This window comes from Mandrillus leucophaeus, unplaced genomic scaffold (assembly GCF_000951045.1).
Source record: "Mandrillus leucophaeus isolate KB7577 unplaced genomic scaffold, Mleu.le_1.0 Scaffold183, whole genome shotgun sequence".
NCBI lineage: Eukaryota > Metazoa > Chordata > Mammalia > Primates > Cercopithecidae > Mandrillus > Mandrillus leucophaeus.
In genome coordinates, this window is record NW_012101843.1 from 4,188,672 (window position 1) to 4,201,630 (window position 12,959).

At 39.6% G+C, this 12,959-nt stretch overlaps 1 protein-coding gene across 1 annotated transcript in view; it reads left to right on the forward strand.

Annotated features, from left to right (window-relative positions):
• The first annotated feature begins 4,303 nt into the window (after nucleotides 1-4,303).
• KIF13B (kinesin family member 13B) overlaps nucleotides 4,304-12,959 on the forward strand; it is a 190,200-nt gene continuing 181,544 nt past the window's right edge. The window contains exon 1 of the mRNA XM_011977745.1: nucleotides 4,304-4,466. Coding sequence (XP_011833135.1) covers nucleotides 4,304-4,466 — 163 coding nt within the window. The remainder of the gene's footprint in view (nucleotides 4,467-12,959) is intronic.

Sequence of the window (12,959 nt, forward strand, 5' to 3'; positions counted from 1 at the left end):
CGCGGCCCGCGGCGGGAAGGAGGGCAGGGGGCCAGGTGGGTGCCCCGCGGCGAGTTCCTTCCACCTGGGCGTCCTGAGATTGAGGTCAGGTGGAGGAGATGCCTTTTTCGTTGTTTTTGGACAGTCGAGAAAGTTTTGGTTTTGCCTGAAGTCTCATTGGTCATCTCTCAATAAATAGCTTAAGTGCCAAGATTCTTGTGGAATTGTATCTTTCTGACATTCTCTTAAGTCTGCAGGGAGGGTAGAGAAAGCAGATAAACCGAGTACATTGAAGTCATCTGTAGACCCAGGGAGTGGAGAGAACCCCAAAAGTCAGGGGAGAAGGTGGGCTGGGTCTTGGCTTTGATAGTAAAAAGCAGCGTGACTGGGCGAGTTGCTTTAAATAAGATAATGTATTTGAAAACGCTTTATATACAAGGTTCTATCATTGGGGTCACTATTACTGTCCCAGGGGATGACTTTGCCATTGATAAGACTTTGAACTAATTAGAATCTTTTAAGTACCAGAGACAACTAAGAAGTTGTAGCTTCTTAGCAAAATCAAATGTTAATTTTTATGTAGAAATTATAGGTTGTTTTCCTCTTCTTTGCTCTCTTTTGTGTATATTGAGACGTACAGATCAACCAGTTGACATAAGCTTTGTTGGTTTGTCCTTCTCGGGGAAATTGGTTTCTCGCTTGGAGTTATCTCGTCTATGGGAATTGGTTTGTCCTGTTTCTGCTAGGTCCGATTAAGGCTGTCAGGTGAGTTTTTTTCCTTAAGAACTTAATTACTTTAAGTTCTCAACTAGTGCAAGATTGAGTCCTGCTTTGCTTCACTAATCTCGTACTCTGACAACACAAAGCAAACGTCGATGCAATTCTGAAAATTTTCAGAAGCGTCAGTTTTTAAATATTCAGGTATTTGTATTTCAGTTTACTTCCAGTTTACCATCACAATAATTTAAAGAAAGAAGCCAAATGAAACATATCTGGGAATTGATTCTGAAAGGATGGTTTCAGCACATTCTTAAAATTTCCTTTTCACAAAAAACTTGGAAATGTCAGTGCTAAAAAGAGGCCGCGAACCAACCACCACAAAAGACATCTCAGATATTTAGAGCCCTTCTTTCCCTCTCCCTTTCTCCATTGGTTTCACTTTTTGAGGGGAATTCGTATGCTTTTCACTCATAAATTGCCATTGATAAGGTTGTAATAAACATCAGAGTTTAGAGGAAGGCGAAGAAATAATAGTTTTAGCTGTGGAATGGATGTGAGCTGATCCTTGGGTTCAACTCATTTTAAAATTGAGGTTTACCCATAGATTCCATTAGCCTATATAGAGAAGTGCATTATTTGGAGTAAAGTACCTCCTGAGTTCACTTAGTGCCCATTCTTAGCCTTATATTTCCTGACATGCATGTGGACTTCTTTTTTCAGTGATTATCACACATAAATTTGTTCTTCTCCATTTTTGCTGTGAAGTAATTGTTAACATAAATAAAAAGGTTATTATGGAATACAGTGTGGTGGGATTCTAAATCCAGTGATTTTTAAAAATCGGTATCTAAAGTTTGTATAGAAAGACTAAAACAGGCCGGGCATGGTGGCTCACGCCTGTAATCCCAGCACTTTGGGAGGCCGAGGCAGGTGGATCACCTGAGGTCAGGAGTTCGAGACCAGCCTGCCCAACATGGTGAAACCCTGTCTCTACTAAAAATACAAAAAATTAGCCAGGCGTGGTGGCGGGCGCCTGTAATCCCAGCTACTTGGGAAGCTGAGGCAGGAGAATCGCCTGAACCTGGGAGGCGGAGGTTGCAGTGAGCTAATACTGCGCCACTGTGCTCCAGCCTGGGCGACAAGAGCAAAACTCCGTCTCAAAAAAAAAATAAAAAATAAAAACTATTTTTCTTTCCAGTAATTTCTTTTTTTCTTCCTCATATGATCTGTAGGAACCTTTCCCTTAATTTTGAAAAGAATATTACTTTGAACAGTTATTAGAATTATAGTGTATAATTATGACACATAGTAAAACTTGAGTCCTAATAGTTTCTATCATAACATATAAGTGCAGGAAGCAACCTTATAAATCACTGTCCACAAATGAGGGGATGAGAATGGATTACTGTGATGATGTAGTTTTACTGTATAGACTCTGATATTTGGAATCACATTAGTTATCTTTTGAAGAAAATCTGAAAATTTCCAGAAAACTCCGGTGTATTAAGTCCTTGTGTGATTCAGTGTCTGGTTGTGCTTAGCTGTTTGGCGTTTTAAGGTGGTTAGCTGATTTATTATTTAACAGTTATCCTCGAAGTGAAGTGTTTTAGTCTTTTTGCTAAACTGTATGTGGGATTGGGAACCTTAGTTATTTGAAGGTTAAGCATTAGGCCCTAATTCAGTAACAGGAAGAGTTGTAATGGCTAATTTGTCAGGAATATTTTTGTAGTCATACATTTATTTTAAAATTACACTAACAAAAGGAAAAATAAAAAGGAATGAAGTTCACATACTTTCTTCATCCTAACAGCTTTTCTTTTCCATGCCAGTTTGTGCTTACATGTGTATGTAATTTTACATGATTTTAATATTACAACCTTTATTTTGCCTTTCTTCATCTGAGATACAAAGCGAAACAACTAGAGAAAAAGGGGTAAGTTTTTGTCACAAGATCTTCGAGTTCTATTTGCAGATATTGTTTGTTTTCCAATGTTGTTCAGACTGTACAGCTCAACAGATAACTCTTGTGTGCAGTCCGTGCACTGCACAGAACACCCATTCATACTTTATTAACCTGTCTAATCATTACAGGAGCTGAAAGTTTTGTAGCCATAATTGGTGGGATTAGTTAGATCAGCAGCATTCTCCTTTCCAGGAATTTGATGTTTTCTAACTTTAGGTGGCTTAAAAAACATTTAATAGTTAAGCAAACTTTTATGGAGTGCCTGCCAGGTATCTAGCTTATATTAGATAGGATGAGAGCTTAATGCCTTTCCTCAAGGGATTTCCTGTGTTTAAATCTGTGTAAGATCAACTACCAAAATAAGTAAATATCTGTAAAAGGTGTTTGGAATGCCTTTGTTACCTATCTGGACTAAGGGGGTAGAACCAGGAAACGAAATAAATGAAGATAGAAACAGTCAAATAGATTATTTCAGGTGTTAGGGAGCATGGACAAGAAATTTATTTCAGGAGATATTTCAAATGAGTTTACTTTGCATTTTCCAATACTTGACGTGGTGAAAGACACAGAAGTATGTAATAATGTCTATTAGAGTCAGTGCCTTGGTAATCATGATGTATCTCAATGGAGGGACTGTTGTACAGCGATTAAAATGATGACAGTCAAAACCATTTAACAAGGAAGATCATTTTCTCTGTTAGTGGAAGAAGAAGGTAAAGCTGTATGTGTAACTGATCAAATCTATTATGATTATTACTATGTAAAAATGTATACAGGAATGGGCAAGAGCTAGAAAGAAACATGAAAAAGTGAAATTGATTGTTCTTGTTAGGGGGATTTTACTTCCTAAAAGTTTTCTTAGGGTTGCCTGGTACCATCATATTAAGTTTCTTAAAGCATGCTTTACGGTTCATGCCTGTGAGGAAATGACTGTCATGGGCTTGAAAAGAAAATGCCTGTGAAAAGATTAGATTAAAAGATAAACAGCTGTAGCAGGCTGCTAGTTATTAAGTGCTAGGCGAATGACAGGGAAATAAGGGAATCGAGAGTTTAGACTTCACTGAGGAGGGTGAACTTTGGTTGGACTTCCAGGGAGGAAGCTTATGATGTGGGCACGGGGGAGGGGAGGGCATGGATTCTTCGAGGAGGAAGTGTGGCCTGAGAGTGAGGACGCAGAGACAAGAATGAGCAAAGCAGGTTTAGGCAGCAGAGATGAGATCTGCCTGCCAGAATGGAGATTCTGTGAGGATAGCTAGAGAATGATGGGACGGGAAGGTCAGGTGGATTGCAGGAAGCCCTGAATGCGGCCAGGCCAGAAGTCTGGACCTAGGGTGGCTGGTCCATGCACTCTGTTTTGCTTCTTGTGACCTTGTGTGGGTCTTAGACACAAACACGACGGAGAAAAATTGGTAGATCTCAAAGCAAGATTGGAAACCTCAGTAGATGACCGATTTCTGGCGTAGCTGGGCAGGTTTTAAAAGCGCTTGCTGAAAATGAAGCCTTGTGGATGGGCAGCGTAAGGAAGCCGATCAGAATTAAGCAGCTGTGACTCAGAAGGCAAAGGAAAAACCCAGCAAGTGCGAGGAAGCTTAGAAGATGCTGGTAGTCAGTGAAGATGAAGACATAGGTGACCCTTAGGAAATGAAGGGACAGAAGAAGGTGGCTTTGACCCCTGGGGTCATTGGTGATTCTTCAGTCTTCTCAGAGAGATCACTGACAGATGTGGAGCCAAAGAGGACCATGGATGGAAATTTGCTAAAACAGAAGATACTTGTTTTGTCAGCATCTGCTTGCTACGTTAATGGTGAATGAGACACACATCTATTACAACATTGTTTTGTTTCTGCTGTCAACTCAGTGACTGAAATTTGGATATATGCACATAGGGCCAGAGGCATTTTGAGAAGAAGGTACACTCTTAAATTCTTTTCCCCAAATCTTGTGTGTTTTTTTTTTTTTTTCTTTTTCTTTTGAGACAGGGTCTGCCTCTGTTGCCCAGGCTAGAGTGCAGTGGCATGATCATCACTCACTGCATCCTCAACCTCCTGGGCTCTAGCAGTGCTCCTGTTGCAGCCTGCTGTGGAGTTGGTACACAGGTGTGCACCACCACGTCTGTCTAATTTCAATGTTTTTTTTGTAGAGATAGGGTCTCACTTTGTTGCCCTGGCTGGCCAGACCTCCTTTCAAGAAATATACATTTATAATATAAAATACGATGTTGTTTAATTGGCATTAGCTTTTACCCTCTCACCTCCATAAAACAATGACTGTCTGACTTTTCCACGTAAGTGCTGAAAATGGAAGAAACCACTGACAAAACTATTAGTTAAGGAGATGGATTGAAGTGCTGATTGAGTGGAAATGGATGTATTGATCTCTATGCTTGCTCATCACGTTCCCCTTGTGTTTGGCAGAGCATGTTCTTAAAAAAAAAATTCGGCCAAGATGAGCAGTGTGCCCTGTGACCCCAGAAGTGCATGAAACTAACTGGTCCACTCCACACAAGTCCATGACTTAACTGTATGGGGCTTTTGTTCTCAGGAGATAAAGATACCTTTAGAAAATGGTATCCATTCGTCATTCATTTCAACAGTGTCGATTGAAGAAAAAGAAAATAGCTGCTTTTTGACAGCTTTCTATTTGCAAGCAATGGAGTTCAGCGCTTTTTAATGCTTTATTTTATTCTTCAAACCAGACTTTGAAAAGGAATTGTAGGCCAGGTGTGGTGCCTCACCCCTGTAATCCCAGCACTTTGGGAGGCCGAGGTGGGTGGATCACTTGAGGCCAGGAGTGTGAGGCTAGACTGGCCAACATGGTGAAACCCTGTCTCTGCTAAAAATACAAAAACTAGCTGGGTGTCTTGGCGAGTGCCTGCAATCCCAGCTACTTGGGAGGCTGAAGTGGGAGAATCACCTCAACCTGGAAGGCAGAGGTTGCAGTGAGCTGAAATCGCACCACTGCACTCCAGCCTGGGTGACAGAGCGAGACTGTCTCCAAAATAAAAGGTAGTAATTGTAGCATTTCTGTGTAACAGAACCTCAGAGAGGTTAATTAACATTCCCAGAACTACAAAACCCACCTGTGCGTTTACTACAGTGTTGGACATTATTATCTTTAAGGGGATCTTGCAGTCCTGAGATTACTTCATTTTCAGAGATGTGCAGGATACACTGGAAGCGTTAAGTCTTGATCTTCCACCAAAGGAGCTCCCAGTCTTGTTGATAATAAGAGATGCATGTGTGAGTTCATTGGAAGAACGTATGTACCTAGTGCACTGATGGCAGCGAATCATGAATTAGAGAAATGGGGGCGGGATTTGAGAACAGCACAGAAGACAGCTTGAGCAGGCCCCTTGGCTCCAAGTCCCACTGAGGTGATGTAGAGGAGTCCAGATGGGTGCTGCACATGCAGTGGATTTGTGTTGCATCTGAGGATCACTGAACTTGGGAAATCCCCTGCAAAACCTCTGATTTAGATGACTGGGTGAATGCTGGTGTCATTAGCTGAATCAGAAGCACAGGAGAAGCAGGTTTTAGGGTGGAGGTGTGGGAAATGATGAGTTCTAGTCTCAGACAGTCCAACAGTATGTCATCAGTGCTTATGTGCCATGTACCTTGCCTGCAACTATGAATAAGATGCAGTGTGCCTGGAAGCAACTCAGCACAACTGGGTTTTAGGTGTCTGAAGTGCAGCCAGGTGGATGGATCTAGAAGACCATTGTGAATATGAATCTGAAACGAAGGGACTGGACATAGGTGTAGATCTGGGAGTCATTACTGTAGGTAGAAGATAGAGCACCTCAGGTGTGTCTGTGATAGAGGCGGTCACAGAGACCAAGAAGAGCAACCTCAGGAGAATCAGGTGAAAGCAATGTTGTGGATGCCTAAGAAGGAAAAATGTGTCAAAAGAGTGAAAGGTCAGCAATCACATGTCACAGGAATGGCTGCGTGATTAACACAGAATTGTGTTCAGTGGATTTGGTGTTCTGATAGTCAGTGTTAATGTTCAGGATAATTTCACTGAAATGAATTAGTGTTGGGCATTGGAAATGGGCTGAGGAGTGAGTGGACATGCCAGTATGGAGGCAGCGAGTCTCAAGAACATTCTTTCAAGAAGCTCCAGGTAGAAGGGGAGGGTTCAGAGTGGTACCTGGAGGGGTAGGTACTTTGTTTTTTTAAAATTTTTGGAGATATTTGAACCTTGTGTAGATAGAGCCAATAGAGATAAGTTTTTGAAATATGGGAGGAAGAGAATAATTATATAATGGGAAAGCCCTGGAATTTCAAGCTTCATTTTCTTGATGGGGCAAAATGTGAGGTGATTGAAAGTAGGAGGAATTTGGTGAGCTGGGGTATTCTGAGTAGTGAATGTGTAGGAATGTGGTTGAAGGACCCTAACTGTATTTTCTATCTGTTGAGGGTAGTGGGGTCATCCATTCCAAGTTTTTTCTTCTTGGTTTTTAGATACAAGTCACATCCCCAAAGTGTACTATTACTGGGTTTTAGTTTACTCACAGACTTGTGCAGCCATCGTTACTATCCAATTCCAGAACATTTTCATCACCCCACAGAGAAACCTTGTACCTGTTAGCAGTCACTCTCCATTTCCCACTCCCCAGCCCCTGGCAACCACTAATCTACTTTCTGACTCTATGGATTTGCTTATTCTGGCATTTAATACATGGAATCCTATATTATGTGGACTTTGGTATCTGGCTTCTTTCACTTGGTATAATGCATTTAGGGCTCATCCATGTTTTGTCATGAATCAGTGCTTCATTGTTTTTATAGCTGAACAACATTCTGTTACACAGATATGCTGTGTTTTATATTCATTCATCAATTGATGGGCATTTGGCTTGTTTCCAGTTTTTGGCTATTATGAATGATGCTTCTTTGAACATTTATGTACAAGCTTTTGTGTAGACATGTGTTTTCATTTTTCTCATATGTGCATATATATAGGAGTGGAATTTCTGGGTCATATAGTAACTAACTTTTGAGGAACTGTTTTCCAAAGCATCTGAACCATTTTACATTCCCATAGAAATGCATGAAGGTTCCACTTTCTCCACATCCTTACCAACACTTGTTCTTCTCTCTCCATGAGTATTGCTATCCTAATGGGTATGAGGTGGTATCTAATTGTGGTTTAGATTTGCCTTTCTCTGGTGGATAATGTTGAGCATCTTTTCATGTACACATTGGCCATTTGTATAGCTTTGGAGAGATCTCTATTCGCATCTTCCCCTTATTTCAAAAACTTTTTTTTTGTCTTTTTATTACTGAGTTGTAAGACTTCTTCATACATTCTGGATACCTTTCTGTTATCAAATAGATGATTTGCAAATATTTTCTTGATTTTATGGGTTGCCTTTTCACTCCCTTGTGTCCTTTGATTCATGAAAGTTTTACATTTTGATGAAGTTCGGTTTATTTTCAGTTGCTTGTGATTTTACTGTGATTTCTGAGAAACCATTATCTAACATCGTGTGGATTTCATTTGTTTTCTTCTCAGAGTTTGATAGGTTTAGCTCTTACATTTAGGTCTTTGATCCAGTTGGAGTTTTGAATGTGGTGTGAGGTAGGGATCCAACTTCATTCTTTTGCATGTGAATATCCAGTTGTTCTAGAACCATTTGATGAAAAGACTGTTGTTTCTCCATTAGATCGTCTTGGTATCCTTGTCAAAATCAATTGACCATAACTGTGACAGTATGTTTCTAGACTCCCAATTCCATTCCATCAATTTATATATGTCTTTCCTTACATAAGTACCACACTGTCGTGATTACTCTACCTTTGTAGTAAGTTTTGAAACTGGGAGTCAAGTCCTCTGACTTTTTTTTTTGAGACAGTGTTGCTTTTCTCACCCAGGCTGGAGGGCAGTGTCATAATCTTGGCTCACTGCAGCCTGTGCCTCCCGTATTCAAGTGATTCTTGCACCTCAGCCTCCTGAGTAGCTGGGATTACAGGTGCCTGCCACCACGCCTGGCTAATTTTTGCATTTTTGTTAGAGACAGAGTTTCACCATGTTGGCCAGGTGCCTTATGAGTTTTTTAAATACCTGTTTGTTAGTCTTCTGAGGTTGATTGGTTTCTTTTTTAAACTGTTTATTTATTTAGAGATGGAGTCTCATTCTGTTGCCCAGGCTGAAGTGCAGTGCTGTGATCATAGCTCACTATGGCCTTGACCTCTTGGACTCAAGAGGTCTTCCCACCTCAGCCTCCCAAAGTACTAGGATTATAGGCATGAGCCACTGTGCCCAGCTGATTCGTTTCTTGAGTATGAACATTTTATGTTTTTGATCACATAGGATTATTTTATTTGTTTTTAGATATGGGGTCTTGCTCTGTTGCCCAGACTGGAGTGCAGTAGCACAATCATAGCTCATCACAGCCTTTAACTCCTGGGCTCAAATGATCCTTCCATCTCAGCCTCCTGAGAAGATGGGCTACAGGTGCATGCCACTACACCTGGCTAATTTCTTTTTTAAAATTTGTTTTAGGGACAGGTTCTTGCTGTGTTGCTCAGGCTAGTCTTGAACTCCTGGCCTCAAGTGATCCCCCTGCTTCAGACTCCCGAGTAGCTGGGGGATTATTTTAATTATTTTCACACTACCATGTCTTCTCTCCTAACCTGGCGTCTCATTCTTACATTAGCCATGTTAGAGCTCAGTTATACTTTAACCTTTTATTTATTTAATACATTTTCATGTTTACTAGTAACAATATAAAAGTAGTGATTAGGATATTTTACATACTTCTTTTTAGAAAGCAAAGACCAATTTGCTTTTTACTTATATGGTATCACGTAATTTTTTTCTCCCAGTGTCAGCAGATCTCAATAAAAAAGGGGGTCCCAAGTGACTTATAAATAGAACAGAGTAATATAAGTAGTGTTTCCTGCTATGCCATTAAATGTTAGATTCCAATTGGGAAAACAAGTCCTTCCTACATAAATATCATTGATGAATGTTTTATTTATGAACGTGTGTAGACATGGAAAACTATTGGGTATGTGACACTAATTGGTTGAAAATAGGATCACATGTGGCATGCAAAGTTTGCGGTTGAATAAGTAAATCTTACAAATAGTTTATTATCTACCTTTAAAAAATGAACCCAAGTGAATTTAACAGTAAACTATAGTTAGATATTTAGGAACTTGACTGGTAGGTAAAGGGAGGTACACCTATGTTTCTGGATAGTAGATTTGGTTTGGAAATTATTACTAATTTTCTGGAGAATTAGAAAAGCAGATTACTAAGTAGGCAACTCAGATTATTTTGTTCAAACTGAGAATGATGCATTTCCCCAGATGGAACATGAGTTTTGTAAAGGGAGTCTCCCAGGCCCTGCCCGTATTTTACTATGATGTCATTGGGGTGCGAGCCATAGCTGATGTGTACATCGAAGAAAGACTTGTTTTAAATTATTGTTCACTTTTACAAGGTGACTAATATGCTGGCTGAATAAACTGAGTTGTCAACTGTTGATATTTTAATATTCATTGTGGGGAATTTGCCCTGGAAAGGAATCTTGTTTGGGAAATAATACGGGATCTTTAATGTTGGTGGAATGTATTAATTTTTTCCTTTCTTTCGTCTTCCCCTTCCTCCCTTCCCACTTCCCCCTTCTCCCATCCCCTTTCCTTTTTTCCTTTTTCCTTTCCTGGCTCGTGGGTACGTCAAAGCATTCGTGGTTCTGAGTATTGTAAAGCTTGGTTAGTCATGAAATAAACTTACAGTGCTACCTTAATATCACTGTTGCTTTTAATTGCTTTTTATACATAGTACTAATTAAATTATAATCTTGCTATTTTAGGCTTCACTATGAATAAACTTGTCCATGTGCTACTTATAATGAGTATTGAGTGCTATGTTTTCAATTGTAAAACAGAATATAATATTTACCATTTTAGCCTATGAAGTGCACAGTTCAGTAGCGTTGCGTACATTTCACATTGTTGTATCACCATCACCACCATCTATTTACAGAACGTTTTTCATCTTGCAAAACTGAAACTCTATCTCCATTAAGTAACAACTCCTCTTTCTCATTTTCCCCCAACCCTGGTAACCCCCATTCTACATTGTGTCTCTATGAATTTGACTACCCTAGGTACCTCATGTAAGTGGAATCATAGTCCTTTTGTGACTTGCTTATTTCGCTTAGCATGATGTCTTCAAGGTTCATGTTATGGTGCGTCAGAATTTCCTTCATTTTTAAGGGTGAATGTTGCAGTGTATGTATATACATTTTGTTTATCCATTCATTTATCAGTGGGTGCTTGGGTTGCTTCCGCGTTTTAGCTGCTGCCATGAACACGGGCACACTTTAGTGCTGTTTTTACAAAGGCAGTGCATAGCAGCTAGGCTCTTTTTAATTTAGTATTTTAAACCAAGAGAAAGGTGTTGATCCTTTGGATTTTTGGTAGGTGTTTTTTGTTTTTCCAGGCTAAGTTTAAGGCTTAAATTTGTAACTGCTATTTAATCATTGTTTTTGCTTTTTTTTTTTTTTTCCTGTTTCCAGACAGGGTCTCCCTCTGTTGCCCAGGCTGGAGTGCAGAGGCATGATGTTGGCTCACTGCAACCTCTGCCTCCCGAGTTCAAGTGATTCTCTGGCCTCGGCCTCCCGAGTAGCTGGGAATTACAGGCGCCCACCTCCACACTCGGCTAATTTTTGTATTTTTTGTAGAGACAGGGTTTTACCATGTTGTCTACGCCACTGCTTTGCTCTCTAAGCATTATATACAGCAAGAAGTTTTCAGTGGTGAGTGTGTCACATTTAAAATCTTGTAGCAATATAATTTAATTCAACCAACTAGTAACATTTGATGGTACACTAGCTATAGCATTTTGTATTGAAATGCATTTCATATTAAAATGCTTTTCATATATCTGACCCTTAAGCTTGCTTCAAATCTCATTGGCTTTATTTCCTTGGGTGTGTGCCCTAGATGTTCTGCTCGTGTATATATTCTCAACAGTCCTTTGAAAAGCCTTCTCTTAATATCCTTCAATCCACAGGGTTGGGGTGGGAATTTTATTTGACAAAAAAGATTGAAATAGTGAAGATAGTTGTTTACATATTAAAGGCTATCTTTGATGAGTGTTGGATGTAAGGGACATTTGTAAGTTGCCATCTTAGGACAAAATGAGTTTAGGTTAGATGTATTAGTTATTAGGTGATTTTTTTTGTATTATTTTGGATTTTCCAGGATTGGTCCCTTAATCACACCATTTAATTCTTCCAAGTTACTGGTTTTATCTGATGACATACATGGTGTAGGGGGTGGCAGAGGGAGAAGCTGTTAAGAGCATAGGAGAGAAACGTGAATGCTGAAGGACAGTGTTTGGCTCCCTTCTTAAGATAATTTGAAATGAAGGAACTGCACTATTGTAGGGAAAATATTTGATGAACCACCCATTTTTTTGAGGCCTGCATTCTAGATGTATTCTGTATGAGAACTGCCCTTGCAGTTCTTCTGTGCAGACCAAATGTTCTTGCAAGAAACTGATGACCAACTTTGTGGTGGGTGGTGAGTCACAGTAGATTTCCGGAGAGTTGATAATGTGCTTGTGTATGATATAGATTTGACTGTGAGGAGCCAGCTGATACAATATGGTCAGATTGCATTAAGCAGTGGTTTTAAGAAACTCTCATGGACCTCTGGGCCTGAGGAAGTGAAGAGGTAAAATTGCGTGTTTGAAAAATTGTTGCAGTGTGGCTGAGACTGTCTTGCAGCATTTCTGTGATTGATAGTCTTGAGTAGATTTAAACACAAAACATTAGAAATAAATTTTAATGCTAGTTGACCACATTAGAACAGATTTGTCTTTTTTGGGTTAGTGTTCCACATTTAGGTAAAACATAACTCTAAAGTTTTCCTTTTGATTCTCTTTGCTCTTTGCTTGAAAAATGTGTGGCTAAAAGAGAGACCACTAACTACTTAGTACTTTTTGAATATGTATTTAAGAATAAATGTAAAATAACTGATGTGAGAAAAGTTAAGTTTTGGCTAGCACAGGGAAGGAAGTTTTTGTTTTGTTTTGCTTTTTTGCATTTGGCTTAATTATGTGAGTTAAAGTGAAAAAAACAATTACCTTTCTTGAGAGTGGAAACACTCTTAAGGTATAACGAATATGACATTGACCTTGGCCAAGGTTCTTTAGGAAGTACAGAATAACTCTGACATGGTATGGTTCCTTTCCTTAGAGCTTATCTTCTTCTTTTCTTTTTTTTTTTTTTTTTTAAGATGGAGTCTCGCTCTGTCACCTAGGCTGGAGTGCAGTG